At 42.6% G+C, this 18,066-nt stretch overlaps 2 protein-coding genes across 4 annotated transcripts in view; both read left to right on the top strand.

The window, feature by feature from the left end:
* Positions 1-1,104: 1,104 nt before the first annotated feature.
* On the top strand, positions 1,105-9,185 carry spata7 (spermatogenesis associated 7). Its single transcript, XM_063224016.1, has 11 exons — positions 1,105-1,245; positions 1,723-1,818; positions 2,044-2,091; positions 2,176-2,291; positions 2,969-3,489; positions 4,942-4,987; positions 5,503-5,594; positions 5,881-5,931; positions 6,045-6,122; positions 7,916-7,973; positions 8,060-9,185. The coding sequence occupies exons 1-11, from the start codon at positions 1,206-1,208 to the stop codon at positions 9,122-9,124; spliced, it is 2,211 nt and encodes a 736-aa protein (XP_063080086.1). The 5' UTR covers positions 1,105-1,205; the 3' UTR covers positions 9,125-9,185.
* Positions 9,186-9,693: 508 nt separating this feature from the next.
* The window catches only part of ptpn21 (protein tyrosine phosphatase non-receptor type 21), a 41,861-nt gene continuing 33,488 nt past the window's right edge, over positions 9,694-18,066 (top strand). For 2 of the 3 annotated variants that reach the window (XM_063183561.1, XM_063183558.1), the window contains exons 1-5: positions 10,128-10,524; positions 11,597-11,899; positions 12,479-12,648; positions 13,830-13,927; positions 17,673-17,740. In XM_063183561.1, the coding sequence (XP_063039631.1) occupies positions 11,720-11,899; positions 12,479-12,648; positions 13,830-13,927; positions 17,673-17,740 (516 nt within the window). In that variant the 5' untranslated portion in view covers positions 10,128-10,524; positions 11,597-11,719. The other variant, XM_063183559.1, reaches the window with a different exon arrangement.

Here is an 18,066-nt window from a genome sequence, read left to right as displayed (position 1 = left end):
GTCAAAGCTTGCACTATGGTAATGCATTATGCATTTTTTTTTTTAAAGGGACACTGTGTAAGATTTTTAGTTGTTTATTTCCAGAGTTCATGCTACCCATTCTCTAATATTACCTTTTTCATGAATACTTACCACCACCATCAAATTTTAAGTATTCATTCATTTCAAGTATTCGTGCTTGAAAAGGGGGATCTTCTCCATGGTCCGCCATTTTGAATGTCAAGAAATAGACATTTTTAGCTGCAAAAATGACTGTACTTGGGCCATACTAGAAAAATATTCATTTATTACTTAGTAAACTTTCATGAAAAGCTCAAATTTGGCAATAAGCAACCCATTTTCAATGAGCAGCATAGTTGCAGTACCTTTTTTGACCATTTCCTGCACAGTGTCCCTTTAAGTGACATGCTATTGACAGCATGAGCGGGAATTCAGTGAGAAATGTGTCTTGTACACAAGATGAATTAAAGGCCAGTGTGTATGATGTCATTCTTACCTTAAAGCAGTGACAAGTCATTTAATTATTGATATTACCCCCCGTGGAACCCCCTACCCCACATGCATAAATAATGACATGACATGCATGAAAGCACACGTGATATGTGTCCTGATTTTGTATTTTCCTCAGATATGACCTTTATAGCATGTAAGCAAATAATGAAAATAGATATAATTTAAAAGGCTATTACTCAAAGTCGACAGGCCTATTTTTTCACACCACCACCACGACCAACAACAACAGCAACAACAACAGCAGTAACATTAATAATAATAATAATAATAATAATAACAATAATAATAATAATAATAATATTATTATTATTATTATTATTATTATAGGCATAATAAAATATATGTTGGGTTAATGTCTATTTCACTTGCCTATAGCTTTCATTGCCTAGTGCGTTGCATGGGTTTGAAGCTTTAGCTATAGTAGGCTATACAGTAGAGTAGGCCTAGTTGTATGTGCTGTTAACTCCAGAGTTGCTTGAAAATGCATGTGATGCTTGCTGTACAAAGTCCTCTCTTCCTGTCTCTGGTCCTGGATCAGCACCACCTGCTCAGTCGGCGTATTACGTCATGACGCTAGCCTAGCAACCATCATGGCGACGGGGAAGCCTGAAAAGGTTACACAGGGGGAGTTTAGCTAATGTTTGTTCCCAACTAAATGACCATGGGAGGGATTAAATAGCATTAATACAAGTATGGGATTTATAAGAAATGCCACGATGGATGCAAAGAAAGGTAACGTAAATCGTCCTTTTCGTAGCATAGTTTTGCCGAACAGAAAAATGAGATAGCTAATATAAGCTAACTGAGGACAGCAGACTTTGAATTGAATTGCCATCGATTGCTAACCCACTGCTCAGTTGAATTTAGCCACACCTCAAACAGCAAGACAGTTATTTTTCACCATTAATTGTATGCATTGCTGGTCTGCTACGAGAGAATACATTGCTTCAAGTAAAGCTGGCTCGGGGTTCTTTGCTACACAATACACAATGGTAGCTAATGAGATAACCAATGTAATCCGAATGCAAAGCTGCTCTGACAGATACGGATGAGACAGGTAGCCTACGGATGTCTATATCTGGGATTAAACTGGGGGACACTTGCCTAATAAATAGTTTACATTGTGTTTTGTAGTGTTAAACTGTACAGCAATGTCACTCATATTTCAAAAGGTCTTCAGCTCACATGTTTTCTTTACATGTTTCATAGCATACTGCCCCGGAGGATCATCTGGGAACCTGACAAAGCAATATCTCATTCAAGACCACATGTTTGCACATTACAGAAAAGTGTTTACTGCAAAGGGTAAGTGGTATGGTGTTTACCGGTACTTTGTCTCTGCCACTTGTCTGTAGCCAATAGTTAATGAACATGACTACAGCCCATTTTCATAGGCCTACCAGTGGGTTCAATTGCATTGATGTATAGCCATCTAACTGTTTTGGTTTTGAGAAGACTGTTGATTGTAACCCATCAGTTAGTACATTAAGTTACTGAATTGCTGATCTGCTATGCACTCTCTTTTTTCAGCTGCCGTGGATACATCTGCACCAAAGGCTCTGCAAAGCAGCATCAAATGTAAGAAAGTCGTTTTGTATGGTTTAAGTGATTGTGTTTTTTCTGTTCCCAACAACAGCACTTAACATCTGTTATCTGTTACAGACTCTGATCAAAGGCGTCGAGAGCGGCTGAAGAGAGAATCATCACGGCGCTCCTCATCTTCCAGGTCCCTGCGAAGTGGATTCGATGACACCAGAGACTCCTGCTCTTCAAAAGCTGTAAGTGGAGATGTCACCATGGCGTCATAGTGATATCCAATACTGTACATCGGCTGTTTTCAGAAATAATACAGTGATGGTCAAGAATGAGTCATTTTTATACAGGATATTCATTGGTGGGTAAGAAGTTAGAGTGTCAGGCTTGAAGCCCAAGGGTTGTTGGTTTGATTTCCAACTCGCCAGGTTGCTGAGGGAAGTAATGAACAAGTTCTCTCCCGCACCCTCCATGACTGAGCATGGTACCCTCAAACTTGGGGTGCCCCCTTGTATGGGTGAGGCATTCATTAAAATGTTGCTGTGCTTAAGCACTGTGTTCTGTTGAGTGGTGTGTCTCAACGACACACAGGGCTTTCACATAATCAAGGAAAATGTGATGAAAGTACTGAACTTATTTCATAACTGAAGAAGGCTTTTAGATTAAAATGCATCTTCAAATGTTCAAAAGCCATATTTAGTTCAATTAAATATTGGTGAATCTGGAACTTCTTCATCAGAAAAGACCCGAAGAAGCCTTTTGGATGCAAGATAAAACATTTTTTTTTTCAATTATTACGTTTTGCCTTCTTCAAGAAGTATTTCTTTAACCTGTATGAATCTTCACATACATTTGGATGTCACTACCACACTGAACCAGGGTTTCATTTTTTTCTCTGCTATTTCATCTTTCCCCCACACAGAGCAGAACATCTCTTCAGGACGACGAAGATGGCTGCCATTACACGGGAGGCTCCACGACATCTTCCCCCAGACCCAACACCTCCTTCCACGTCAGACAGGTCGTCTACCCGTCCCACAGAGCGGCCACGGCCGGCGGTGGTGGCGGCGGCAGCTCCCGAAACCTCCTGCGTTCTGCCTCGGAGATCAGCTTCCGGCCCGCTACCACCCTCAACTTACACCGGCAGCAGTCCCTCCGCTGCGCCTTTGGCCCCGGCCTCGGCCCCGGCCCAGGCCCGGGTACATCTGGTGGGCAGGGTTCTTTTAAAGCCTTCCAGGATCCGGTCCAGAAGACCTACAGCGGGGATCTGATGGTGAAGCATTCCCAGTGCTTCACGCCCGAGAAGCCCTTCACCCCGCGCACGCTGAAGAAGGACACCAAGTCGCAGCTGGCCCAGTATCGCTTCTACACGCCGCCCAGGAGGAAACCGCCGGAGGAGAAGATCAGCCCACTGCTGGTGCTGCAGGACTCCAATCCTACAGTGTATGTAGTACAGCACACCAGATATCTGCTATTAATATTTTTAGTTTTGCACCATCACATTGACATTATGCAAGCGTGTACAGTACAGGCCAAAAGTGTGGACTCACCTTCTCATCTAATTAATTCTCTTTATTTTTGTGGCTATTTACAGAACTTAGTACATCTTCAGGGAGGGCATCAAAACTGTGAATGAACACATGCATAATTTTGTGCGTAACAAAAAAAAATGAAAATGTATAAAAAATAAAAACAATTATTAAAAAAATATCAAAATATGCCAAACAGTGACGTCAACACAGCAAAACTGAGGGCCCCTCATGTTTCAACAAGCTTATTTTTCTGTCTATTTTCAAGTAAAAATACCCAGCCAGTCAAGTCAATTTTAATTGATACAAGCAATACAAGACAGCTTTTCTTGATCTGATAATGTCACTTGGTCAGCATAGCCGATTATCTAGGTGAAATAGTGATACAAAAAGTAAAAGTAAAAGTGAAAAACCTTGCCACAGATCCCCCCCAACACAGGTTTGACCTCTCCAAGTAACTGGCTATGACTCAATATCAGATCAAGAAAATGTCTGCAAAATGCTTGTATTGGCAAGTGTTTAAAACTAGGTTTTAGGTCTCAAAATTATAGTTCTACAATTCTAGTGAGTTATTGGAGGACTTTAATGTTCAATTAGGATTGGCATATGGATTGGTTTATTTGAAAATAAACAAAAATAAGCTGATTGAAATGTGTGGGGCCATCAGTTGTGCCGTGTTGACGTCAGGTGGATAGACAGCTGACATTGCTGTTGGACAACAGCTAGAATGATATTTTTTGGTAAGCACGATATTCTCCATGTGATCAAGCACAGTTTTGATGCCCTGCATGAAAATACACAATGAAAATCCACGAAAATAAAGAGAATGCAGAAATGAGAAGGTGAGTCCACACTTTTGGCCTGTACTGTATAGGACAGGTGTGATGGGATGGTGGTTGTGTGAATCGTCAGGTAGAGAACAAACAATGCCAATTTATGGGATCATTCTTGTCCTCAGAAAGGCATCTTACCTCACACTGATGCAGTGCGATTGTGTTGATGTAAGGTACTCATTTTAACAGAATTTAGGGTGAGGGGGAAAGTTAAAGCGGTGTTATACTAGTCTATCATGTTAAAATGTAGTATATTGAATATATTGAAGTTAGACCACTCCAGATGAGCAATACCAAGTAGAGCAAGGATATGCATGCGAATATGACTGCGTTTTTCTGCATGGTGTATCGTTTTTATGCCTTCTCTAAGGCAAACGCCGGTGTGTACTTTTAATACATTTCAAAAGGAGACTAAGAGGATGCATCTCTTTGTCTGTGGAATTTTACAAATGGCTATCTCCAGGGGGTAAATGTGGTCTGCACTTTTAATTGAGACTGCTGTTGTAATGCTGTCTGCTTCCCCCCCCTCTCAGCTCTACAACCAAGCGAACCCTCTCTACAGAATGGGACCTTCCCGAGGCAAGTCATACTCATTTTGAGACCACTAAATGTAACAGGTTCACTGGTCGTGAAAGGATTCGTGGACTTTATTTGTATTGGAGCTATCATAACTAAGCTATCTCTTATGTTGGGGACACATTTAGCAAAGTGAAGCGAAATTCGCCATTTGTTACATTGAGGCAAGCAAAGTGGGGCAAAAATATAGAGACAAGTTTAATAGTATGCAAACGAGCAGTGAATTTCGCATGAGGCAGCCAATCAAGTAAACAATGTAAATGTTTCAATCGATTTGATTCGCCGCTGCAACCAGTTGACCGCTGAGCTATCAGAATGGACCACTGAATTCCCCCTTGCTTCACTTCGCTCGTTTCGCCTACATGGGTCACTGCTGGTAGGAATCAGGTTTGGATGATGACTACAGAATTCATTCTTATGTGTTTGAACCGCCATGATTAAAAACATACCAGCTTCATCTGTAAGACTCTTTTCGGAAATGTCGAGTAAAATGACTGTATCTGTACAATTTCTTGCAGACATTTGATCTCGAGTCTGAATTGCTTGATGACTGCAGGAAACAGAACAAAGTGGACAAGACCACCAGCAGTGCTTTCCTGTCCTCCGCCAGGTGTGCCTTTTCAAATCATGTGCTCATACGTTGTTTGATGTTCATGTTCATCTTTATGCATATGCCTACTACGGAATATTTTTGTCATCTCTTTTTTCTTTTCTCTATTTTAAGCGCCTTATGTGCATTCATATTTTTGTAGAAGCTTGCAATGTTATTTGAATTATGAGAAGATAATGTGCGCTGAACAGGATCAGTATCAGTTCTTTTTCGAGTTTGTTCCTCTGAAAATGCTGTAGGGACTTAATGTGATTCTAGTTTATTGTTGTCTTCCGTTGTGATTTAGAATGTCTCCAGATGGAACCAAGTCGCCCATCATGAAGAAGGTGAACACAGAGTAAGGCACTTTAAATGTTAATTAATATAAAAAAAAAGAGATGCAATCCATTCAATGCAAGTGTTATTGTGTTCAGAAACTAGCTCTGTGTAATCTTTTTCTTTCTCACATAGGGAAGAAGAATTGCTGTACCTGGAGTTCATTGCAGATGTGACCAATGAGATCTTGACGTTGGGGCTGTACAGTGACAGGTTTGTGCTGATATATTATGGGAAATGTGCGTGTGTGTGTCTGTGTGTGTTCTCTAATCCAAGTGATTGTCTGTGTTATTTTGCTTCTCATCCTGGCCACTTTAAAGTGCATTAAAATAAGCTGACACACACAAAGGCAGGCAGGGGGACTAAAGTGCCAAGCTAACCAGTAATTTAGATGCCAAACAAGCTGGCATTGCCAAGGCAGCGGCACCCTGCCCGTTACGCCCAGGCAAAGCTAATTAACCCATTAACCATCTGGTTGCTAGGCAATGTTGTCAACAACTTTGCCATGACTCCAGGACATCCCACGGAGAGTCTTTCGGTCCCAATTTCCCAACGCTGTTGACTTGACACCACTGGGTGCCAGTGTGATCATCTCTCAAAGGCTTAAAATTAAGAAAGGTGAAAAGAATCTCTGCACGCAAAATTTGCTCCCAGTTTTATTACACAGTGTTTCCACCTGTGCAGTCTTCATCAGGTGATCGACCGACGGAGATTGGAAATGTGTACAAAATCTGAGCACAGGGTCAGTGGGAAAACATTCTTTCACCCTTTTTCCTAGCCCTTTTGGTTCAGCACCTGGTGATGTGGATGTGTACCCATACTTAAAGGTACACTGTGCAGGAAATGGTCAAAAAAGGTACTGCAACTATGCTGCTCATTGAAACCGGGCTGCCTATTGCCACATTTGATCTTTACATGAAAGTTTACTAAGTTTACTAAGTAATAAACAAATAATTTCTAGTATGGTCCAAGTAGAGTCATTTTTGCAGCTAAAAATGGCTATTTTTGAAAATTCAAAATGGCGGACCATGGAGAAGATCCCCCTTTTCATGTATGAAAAGTGTAATTTTTCCAGTCATAATGAATACTTAGAATTTGATGGTGGTGGTGGAAAGTATTCATGAAAAAGGTAATATTAGTGAATGGGCAGCATGAATTCTGGAAATAAACAACTAAAAATCTCACACAGTGTCCCTTTAAAGCTACTGAAGGTTGAAAAGGAAACATAATAAAACCAACCAATGGGGCAAGAGGACAATACATCCACAATGTCAGTTAATGAAAAGCAACAAAATCAGATATGAGGTGGCAGTGCGGTGTTGCCAGATGTACAATAATTATCGTATTTGTACCATACTTTTGTCCATTTTGACCTCTGTAGGATCAAAAAAACCATGATGTACGATCATTTCAGAGTTCTCATTCAGTTTTTTTTTCATTTTAATGCCTTGAAACAACAATTTGGGTCTTGTACAATAATGTTATCCCAAAAAGCTAATTTTGAGGTTTTGGTGCGATAATTCAGCGTTTTCCTGACAACACTGTGGCAGTGGCCGAGTGAACACATTAGTGCAGCATGGGAATATTTTGATGACTGTAGCGGTCACCAGTCCTATTTGGATGTTGAGTCATGGCTTGTGAATGTGTTGTTGTCTTTCTTGGTAGATGAATAGTGCACAGGTTAATTGTCAAAATGTTGTTTTTTCTCTGATGACTGATTGAAAGTTATGTACCTCAACATTAGCAACCTGCAGCTTTGTCTATATTTCACTGTTTGCTGGAAGCGGAAAGTATATTGTGATCCACCACAAAAAAAAGAACTGCGCAAGAATCTGTTTTATTTTTAGTTCATGTAAGCAATACACTTTGTTGTGTTTGTTTAGAATAAGATGTGCATTGTGTTAACATCTGTGTAACAAATGAATAAGCAAGAAAAAAGGGCATGGGGATTATGCAGGCTTGATTTTAGCACATCACAAATACACAATTGTATCTGTCTATTTCAGAGTAATGAAAAGAGTCTTCCAGCGTCACATCGACAATAACAAGCATCGCCTGGATGAGGTAAGGTTTTGTTATTGATCGATCAAATGAGAGAATTTGAAACGCTGCATTGTTTACAACTCTAACCACACTTTCTCTTTTTATAGGGCAAAATGCGCCACCTGCTGGAAATTTTGCATCACGACATACAGAGCCCCTCGAACACCTCTACACTTTGTGTGCATTCTACAAAAAAGGAAGAAGAGGACCTATTTAGTTTTTCTGAATTTCATTTAGATGTTTCATCAAAGACCAAGTTCGGTGACAGGCCCTCCACCTCCTCCTCTGCTATGTTTGACAGAGACTTTGACCAACGTTGGCAGGCAAACCCCATGTCAGTCTCCACTCCTTTACTGCGGAGCCCAACTAACGTATCCTACAGGCATGGACTAGATGCAGAGGATGGCCCCACAAGGCACAGCTACAGTTCACGTGGTCTTAAACGTGAGAAAACCGAGAAAGGACCTTCACATTTCGATCGCACCACATATACCTCACAGTTTAGGGATCAGCAGTCAAAAATGGGCCGTTTAAAAGTAGTCCCCTCCCGCTACAGTTCACATGACATAGACACAGAGGAAGAATCTTTAAGGTTTGATCTCAGCAACTATGGTTCACGTGTTCTGGATGGATGCGCAGGCGACGGGACTCTAGAAAGCAGCCCACCAAACTACAGCTCTAGAGACAGGGAGCTAGAGGATCTACTGCGGTTTAGTCCAACCAGTCTGACTTCAGGAGGCCCAGATGCAGGGGTGGAGCATGCTCCTCTTAGACGTAGCTCAACAAGTTACAGTTCACACGGTCAAGATGGGAGGACGGAAGATGGGTCACTTAGGCGTCCCTCCACCGGTTACAGTGCCCATGGCCCCGATGCAGAAACGAGGGATGACCCACAGAGAGGTAGCCCCATTAGCTATAGCCCCCCACATGGTTCAAATGACGAGGCAGAGGATGGCCAAAGCAAGAAGAGTCAAGAAGACTATTTGTCATCTGGGACTGAGCACGGTCGTCTGACTCCGGAGGAACATGAAACAAATCGCAATGAACTATCTGCAGAGCTTGAGGAGCTGGGGGCAAACATGGAGTCTTTGCACGTGTCCCAGACACCCTCAGAACCAGAGGGAATTAAGGATGAACAGGCTTACAGTGTATTTAGTGATGACGAGTTTTGACGAAAGTATTATCATGTAGGCTATGAGATAAACTCAATGCAGTACTGCACTAAGCGCACCACCCATTTGAAGTGTTTGTTGGTTTTCTCTGTTTTATTGCATTAAGACTAGTTGATGTCGGACATGAGACATTCTGAGTGACCAGTACCTTCGAAGGACAGTGCTGATATATGCAGTATGAGCAGAAATGTATTGTGCACCAACTCCAAGTGTGTAATCCACAGAGGTCATCTTTTTCAAGAGTTAATATATATATATATATATATATATATATATATATATATATATATATATATATATATACACACACACACACCTTCTCAAACAGATCAGATGATTGTAGTATTTTGGAGCCTTTTAGTTTTGTCAGGCAAATAAAACATTTTATATTTTTATCTTTATCAATCATTTTGTATTGTATTGTTTTTTTCCTGTCGTTTTACACAGTGTTCGTATTTTTACTGAGTTGTTTTCATATTTTGGTTGATGGCTGCAATTATGTCAGTTGAAATATGAGATTCATGGCAAGAACAGCCGCATTACATTGAGGGAACAGGTGACGTGACGAGATGTCTGTTAGCGCTGCAGTTTATTTGATTTTTACTAGGGGGCAGCGTTGCATTATTGATGATTATTTAGTCATAAGTTCAGTGGGCAGTTTTTCAACAGAGGTTGACAAAACATAGACAAAGGTCTGCCACACACATGTGCTGCGGGTCTGGTAGACCTCCCTGGTCTTACAGCATTTACAACTTTCAAAACTTTATGTATCCCTGAAGAGTGGCGCTACTTTTTAACACCTACAGTAGCGAGGGGTTCCAAACCAGATAAGTAAACAACCTGTTGAGCACGCTGACTGGGACCACTTTTGTGCTTCGGTGGAACATTGCAGCTAGCCACATTCGATTACCGGAGTGCAGCTGCCCATTCTTTGCATTTTCGCTGCCAAGCATTCCAGCTGTCTGATGTAATGGACTCTGAAACAGGTTTCTATTGAGCCGCCTCTTGGAAATCAATGCTTCGCATAACAGCTGCCCTCTTTCCGTGGTACCTAAGGCTAAAGCATATACACGTTACTGCTTTTGATCCATTAACTTATCATGGGCGAGATTATACAGAATCCCTGTTTCCAAAATAACAACAAGGTGTAAAATAGACCCGCGGATGTATATCACGCGCCTGGTTTTCATTCCGTAGGCCTGTCCTCACAGGAAGTGAAGCTCGTGAGCTCCCAGAGTGAGTGAGTGACCCGAAGATCTCGGCATGTAGACACCTAGCCAGGCCAGCTAGGTGAAAAGTTTTGGATTGCCAACGCAACGTTGAAGTTTGTGCGTGTTTGGTTGTGGACATATTTGAATTGCATTTTTTTTTAATCGACCTTGTATGGTCTCCAACAACAGGTAATTAACAGGGTATTCTTGTTTGCTGAAGTTAAGCCATTTAAAAGTAGCGCTACATTTTGCTGCTGTGGTCGCTTAGCTAGCGAGCTACGTACTATTTTAGCCAAATGGCTAACAGGTAGTGCTACAGAGCGTAGTTCTAGGCAGAGAACAAGAGAGCTAGCCATTCTGTTTTGCCTGTCTAATTTCTATTGGAACGTTGTCATCTCCTGAAGCGTAAAGGGCACACTACAGATTCAATCTCAAAGTTATTTGATGCCCTGATATTGTTTTGCTAGAGTGTGCAGGAGTAATCAAACAAACAGGTAGCGTAAGCAGCGTCTTACTCACTAACGTCACTGCTTATTCAAACAACATTGATTTGAGAGCTCAAGCTTGACACTTGTTGCTAGTATCGCTACGCAAGGAATGAGGAATGAACTTTTTCTAGTTAGTTTGTAACTGAACTTGTCGGTGTTTTCCTCGCCTGTGCAGGGCAAACATAATGGGTGTTTCTATGATTCATGTTTAGTTGGGTAATGCCGTAGTATTTACACAGTAGATGGCTGAGACGAGTTGTTAGCATGGCCACTGACAAGCCAGAACTATTATGTCTTAAGACGTGGTAAGTTCTTTCGAGGGCTTCCGTAAATCCAGCTCACTCGTAAGTTTAAGGTCAGCCTTTGCATTGCATGTGTTGCCTCGATAGCTAGTTGAGCAGTGATTGTCCCGTTGACTGACCCATTAGGGAAAAAATGCCCGTCTGTAGGCTAGGTTGTCAAACTTAGGTAAACTTGCTTCGGGGGATAGTTTAGGATAAGTTGTTTCCTGTTGATAACTTGCAATCTGAATAAGTGTACTCAACCAATCTGTTATCTGACATGTGACTAACTGACCTCAAGGATTTTGTTCATAAAAATCTTCATCAGTTTGTACATGATGGAATGTCAAAGCTGAACGGGCGCTTGACGTCATTGTTGTCATATTGGCATCTTGGAGGAATGCAACATGAACATGGTCTGTACAGTCATTGGTCTGTGCACATATTAATAATTACTTTGTGTGTGTACGTCTGTTTTTGTCATCCCTCCAGGACTTCATGCATCGTCACTGGACCCTTGTTGCCTACAATCTCAGACAAATGGGCATCATTTGATACATTTGTATTAAACTATTTTTGACAAGTATTAGCACCCTGTCAAAGGACGTGTGAAATATGCCATTGCCCTTTGGCTTTAAATTAAAAAGAACTCGCAGATATACAGTCTCTAGCAAGAGCTGTCTTGTCACACGCATTCAGCTGTTAAATGGCGAATTTGTCGAGTATACACTTTCAGTGGAGGGTACCGGCCAGGAATGTCTGGAAGCAGTTGCTCAGAGACTCGAATTACGAGAGGTATGTATTGTTGTCCGAGTTGCTGTTTTTTAAAGCATGTCTGAGTCATTTGTCATCACTTTGCAAGGTCCCCCCCACAATGGTTTGGGTTTTCACAGTTACATGGTCTATATGTTGAGTATTATTGACTGTGCAATCATGTGATGTATGAGAATGTCAGTCAGCCAGAGACGGTTGTTGCAAAAATGTCATAACACACAATTCATATTTAAAAAAGGACTGTGTAGTTGGATTCTAATGGGAAAGGTCATATCAATCATATTTGACCTAAAACCCAAAGATACTAGCGGAATGTGCTCTTTCGACTCTTTTCGGAGTTCTTTGAAACCCATGACTTCACTTTTGAGACCTTGATCTTGTCATGTGATTTCACTCTGACCAGAGAGCATCAATCATGCTTACTTGTCCATACTTGTTTGTTACTCATGTCACATTTAATTGTTAATGTCAAATTCAAATATTTTGTGTAGAAAATCAGCATACCCACGTGTGGGGCATTGAAAAACACGTCACCTCTAGAAAGCAAGCATTAATAAAGTTGTTTCAGTAATAAATCTTTCTTTGTCTCACCTATTTCAGATAACCTACTTCAGCCTCTGGTACTACAACAAGCAAAACCAGCAGCGATGGATCGACCTGGAGAAGCCACTGAAGAAACAGCTGGACAAATATGGCCTGGAACCCACCGTTTACTTTGGGGTGGTGTGCTACGTACCCACCGTCTCCTTGCTCCAGCAGGAGATCACACGGTAAGCAAGGCAATACTACACATTATTTTACATCTTTTAAAATATTTAACGCATTCTATTACATCTTTAAAAAAGTAAACATTATATATATATATATATATATATATAATGCGCTGGTTTTTATATATATATATATATATATATATATATATATATATATATATATATATATATATAATGCGCTGGTTTTTATATATATATATATTAAAAAAACCCAGCGCAGATTATGACAGTGGGAGAGGGAGTCGGGGTAGGATTGGGAAATGACCCAGACAGGACTCGAACCTGGGCATGCCAGCCCATTCATGTATAGAGCATTAGCATGATGCACCACTACACGCCCAGCAAGGGAACCTGTTGCATTACATTACATCAGTGGTTCCCAAACTGGGAGTCAGAATCCTAATCTAAGGGGGTCGCAGATGTACTGCAGGAGGGTCGCGGAAAGAAGGGACTCTTTGCATAAAAAAAAAAAATCTTAAGTTTTTATAACCTTTCCATACATTGTTATTACCAATATTCCCTTCAATGGATAATAAATTTATTTTTTACTTGCAAAATATATGCTCAGGTCCTAAATGGGGTCCCAACAGAAAAAAATTGAGATCCACTGCATTACATAATTTACCCATCTCCCTCAGTAAATCTTTTTTGTCACTTGCATGTGAGTAGCTATACTGTACTCCACTATATCGGTCGGTTGCTTTTATGAGTGGCATGGGTATGTTGAGCCTTTTTTCTAAGTGCCATGAGATGCTCTTAAATAGCAGTTTGCCATGTAACTATTGCTGGTCATTACTGGCATTACACGGCTGCTGATGTTGTCAACCCCAGGGCCGGATTAACCCACAGGCAAGATATGGTTGCAGCCTAGGGGCCCCCACCTGCCAGGGGGCTCCTGACTGGCCAAAAGTGGAAGGTCGCAGAATTGTGACTGCAATATTGGAAAAAAATCTGTCGTGTTGAGTACAGTTGGCAGACAGGTTATTGTTAATTGCTAGCTCGTAATTATGAAATTTTCTTCCTGGAGGGCCCACAGCAGCCTGTAGCCTGGGGGCCCCAGGCCATCATAATCAGGCCTTGGGCAACCCCCAAAAGTATACTGATTTCACTGCAGTTTTTCAGACAAAGAAGTGTGCAGGAAATCTATGAAAGTTCATTTTGTCTCTCCCACTCTACAGCTACCAGTATTATCTGCAACTGAAGAAGGATATTCTGGAGGGTAGGATTCCCTGCTCCATTGAACAGGCTATCCGGTTGGCTGGGCTAGCCGTGCAAGGTATGAGAAGGCTTTTGGTGCTCACAGAAACACGCGCGCACACACATACACACAGCTTCTGAGGTGATGCTTCAAAGGGCTCATAGTTGATGTTTTTTCTTAGCTTGATCTTGTCTTTAACTTAACTGGTTCATCAACTTGTAGAAGTGCGAACACTTTGAAAGACCTACAGCAGCGATTCTCAAACTGTGGGCCGTGGCCCACTGGTGTGCCCTGAAGGTATTCCAAGTAGGCCTTGAAATGTTTTCTAAGAATCAAAATAGTATTTCTGTGTGTGTGTGTGTGTGTTGCTGTTGACTCTTTAATTTAGTCTCATGGTTTATTATGCCAGAGGTGGGACCTGAACATTTTGGACATTTTCTAGTGGGCCCCGAGTTGGAAAAGCTTGGGAGCCCCTGACCTACAGGTTCTGAAGGTTGGCCACAGAGAAAAACTTGCAAACCGTACTTCGGCTGAAGAAATGCCAATGGACTGTTTCTCTGTCAGGTTCACCACTGCCTTTGGTTGAAGTATGGACAACTAGCACACAGAAATGTTGTAAGGCTGTGTCTTACTATTTTGCTGAAAGGCAGGAGACTGCCACCGTCACATTCTCCCACTGCAGTGCAGTAAATACGGCCTTTCTAGTATAGATAGACTACCATTACATTACGTTACATTACATTTTATTGCATTTGGAAGACGCTTTTTAACCAAAGGGACTTACAGGACATAATCTTAGTCAACATCACTAGTGTATACAAAGTGCACAGGAAATGTGCAGATGCTTAGTAGGCTTAGTTTTTTTGTTTAGCACAGGGTTAAGTAGAGTACACACACACACAAACACATCATGCCATAGAGTCTGGCTCGGGACTGGGGCAACTCAAGCATTAGTGGTAGATAGTCACAAATGAGAAGAGTCTTTACTTGCTTCTTGAAAGTTGAAAGAGATGTGCTTAGTCTTGCTGCCTCTGGGAGATTGTTCCACCACTGAAGAACAGTGACGGAACAGTCTTGACTGTTGGGATCGCCTAGAGCGAGCGGGTGGCAGGGCCAGACAGTTTGTGTTGGAGAAGCGTAGATCTCTTCCAGGAAAATGCCACTAACTTGCCATCCTCTTCCCGTAGTGCTGCAATAGAATGCCTTTCTAGTATAGACCAGTGTTTCCCAACCTTTTTTGTCCTGCGTACCCCCTAAGCAATTTTGTCATTTGATGAGTACCCCCTCACTCATGCTCTATATCCATTCCTCTATCCCAATGTGACTACACTCCATATATTTGTTATTATTTCATTTTTTCAAGTACCCCTAGTGGTACACGTACCCCTAGTGGTACACGTACCCCTGGTTGGGAAACACTGCTATAGACTACCATCAAAGTCTGTTCCCATAAGTCCCATCACTCGGCGGCCATCTTGGCTACGCCTCAAACTGACTATTTGAGATTAGTCAGTGATGGGGTATATAAGAATGAATGGGGGAAATAATGTTGTGTGACAGTGGGACAACACAGCGATACACAACTCATATGGTTGGAATCACAATGAAAAACTGGTTTTACAGGCAGTCTTAGAATGACCGAAACATGAAAGAAACACTTTTAAACAGCGTTTTTCTTTATGCTATTTTTGATCTGCGCATGCGCCACATTCCACGACAACGTTCTGTTTTGCGGCAGGTGAGAGCAAGTTGCGTGGCGTGGACTTCACCTCTTCCGGCCGGCTGTCAAACGGGCATCCATTCTCCGGTCATCGTACAGAAAAGACACTGGATTTTTTTTCTGATAGCCAAAGCAGTAGCCTAAGCACAATGGTCGTCTCTGCTCATCAGTAATTAAAAAAAATAGGCTATTGAATAAATTAATGATGTAGCCTGCCTCAAAATTGGTGTTTTAAACTGTGATATCATTGTTGCCTAAACTGATAATAGCTATGACAAACGGTGAAAAATATAAGAAAAAAAAGCTAAACTGATCAAAGTTGAATGTCTTGCAGACTTGCTCCCGTTTTGCTTTTTCTTACTTATTTGTTTTCAACCAGAAAAACCACAACGGGTGTGCACATGTCTATGCTCGGCCGTTTTTGTTTCCATGATTATAGTCCCTTTGTCCTGCACCTGCGTTTTGGATGCGCGCAGAAAGGTGATTAATGGTCGATTTGCGCTCTCTGCCCAATTCACAATGAAGTTTCCACGGACGGCAAACAAACCACATGGCCGCCAGCAAACAAACCGATTAGGTACGAGCAGTCGTAAAGGTTTACGTTTGCACTTGCGTCGAGGAGTCGAGATGATTGGATAAGTGACAGCGCAGCTCAGCAAGCAATTGGCTCTCGTTACCGGACAGGTGGGAGTGACGCCGGTAAACGCCATATTCGCGTAGCCAAATGTTCTCGTTCATTCCTATGGAAGGTTTCATGAGTGATTCGTCTCGTATAAGACCGTCTCTGCTACCATCTTGGCTTTCTCTCACCATAGTACGTTATATTAAGGGCCCTTTCTCGAATAGACTACCACATCGTTGTTCTCTGACCACAGTGCAGTGTAGGGGGCCTTTCTTGTACAGCCTACCACCTTGGCATTCTCTCACCATTGCCTTGACGTTCTCTCAAACACAGTGCAGTAGAATGCACTGACCGCCATGGTGTTCTCTCACCATTGTGCAGATGACTCTACACTGCAGAGTAGAGGCTATGCTTGGCCTCCGTGTCACTGCCCCATACCTCTGCTCCCGGTCCCAGTCTCTGCCCAGCAGAAGAATCTCAGACGCCGCTGGCAAAGATATATCTGGCAGGCCGCATAGCTGGCCCAGTGTTAGCATAGCAGGGCCGCTGAGATCACCCGCTCGTTGCGACCAGGTCTCATCTCCAAACAGGCCTGGCCCGGGATTTTGCACGCGTGCGGTCAGAAGGCATGAAGCTTACGCACATGTAAACGCGTACACAGCCCAAGTACGCACTGCTCGCTCACTCTCGATTTCTCTCTCTCTCTCTCACTCACTCACTCACTCACTCACTCACTCACTCACTCACTCACTCACTCACACACTCACACACTCACACACTCACACACTCACACACTCACACACTCACACACTCACACACTCACACACTCATATACTCACATACTCCCACATATCTCATATACTCGCGCACACACACACACACACACACACACACCACCTCCACTTCCACTCAGACAGACAGTGGTCTGCAGCCAGGAGTCCCCCCTTGCTATCCAAGAGCTGTTTTCAGCTGTGGGCGCCTCCAACACCACCACCACTAGCACTACCTCCGCCCAGGATAACCCTACATAGCTGTGAATATTTCTGCCAGTCAGACTGAGATTAGTGTTAATGTCAGACACATACACACACACACACACACACACACAACATGCTGAATCACTTTCCTGCCCAGAGCAAAACCAGCCGCCACCGCCACCACCTCTGGCCGGCTAAAATTAGCCCTCTTCGGTCACTGTACGCTGTGCCACCGCCTGCGGCCAAGCGAGGCCCACGGGGGCCGGCGCTCCAGCAATGTGTCACGCTATTCCAAACACGAGTGAGTGGCCAGTTTTAGGTAACCCTGCAGCGCAGCGAGCGCGACACTCTGGCCACCTGCCAGAGATACACACGCGCGCACACACGCACACACACACACGCACGCACGCCATGCAAATGGTTGTGATTGAGGAAAGTGAGAGGTTGTGTTCATTGAGGATTATGGTTCGGATGATTGATGTCGGTTTCCACTTTTGTCTTCAGCCGACTTTGGAGACTTCAACCGATACGAGTCCCAGGAATTTCTCCAGAAGTTGATGCTGTTCCCCATTGTGAGTATTTGCAGCGAGACCACACACAGACACAAACAACACAGAGGCATCCGGTCAGACAGTGAAGTTATTGTATTTTTAGTGTAGGCTATGTGCTCCAACAGACATTGAATCGCTGTAATCAGGGAGTCACAAGGGCGTCTACCGCCTGATATGGTGGAGTAATGGTTTTTGGAGGCCTTCTTCAGGCCATCTGACATATTGTAGGCATTTATTCTTTGCTTATGTACTGTGGGGAATGTGTGGCAGAGAAGATATGAGGGGAAGTGAATCTGGGGAAGACGGCAAGGTCGAAACGTCATCTCTATCTAACATCTAAGATGCAC

This window comes from Engraulis encrasicolus, chromosome 19 (genome assembly GCF_034702125.1).
Source record: "Engraulis encrasicolus isolate BLACKSEA-1 chromosome 19, IST_EnEncr_1.0, whole genome shotgun sequence".
In the NCBI taxonomy this organism is placed as follows: domain Eukaryota; kingdom Metazoa; phylum Chordata; class Actinopteri; order Clupeiformes; family Engraulidae; genus Engraulis; species Engraulis encrasicolus.
The sequence above is the reverse complement of the archived record's forward strand: the minus strand, read 5'-3'. Positions and strand labels throughout refer to the sequence as shown.

Coding starts and splice junctions, on each gene's coding strand:
- spata7 (XM_063224016.1), top strand. CDS start 1,206: ATGGGATTTATAAGAAATGCCACGATGGATGCAAAGAAAG. Junction 3,490..4,941: donor CAGGACTCCAATCCTACAGT/GTATGTAGTACA, acceptor CCCCCCTCTCAG/CTCTACAACCAAGCGAACCC. Junction 5,932..6,044: donor ATGAAGAAGGTGAACACAGA/GTAAGGCACTTT, acceptor TTTCTCACATAG/GGAAGAAGAATTGCTGTACC.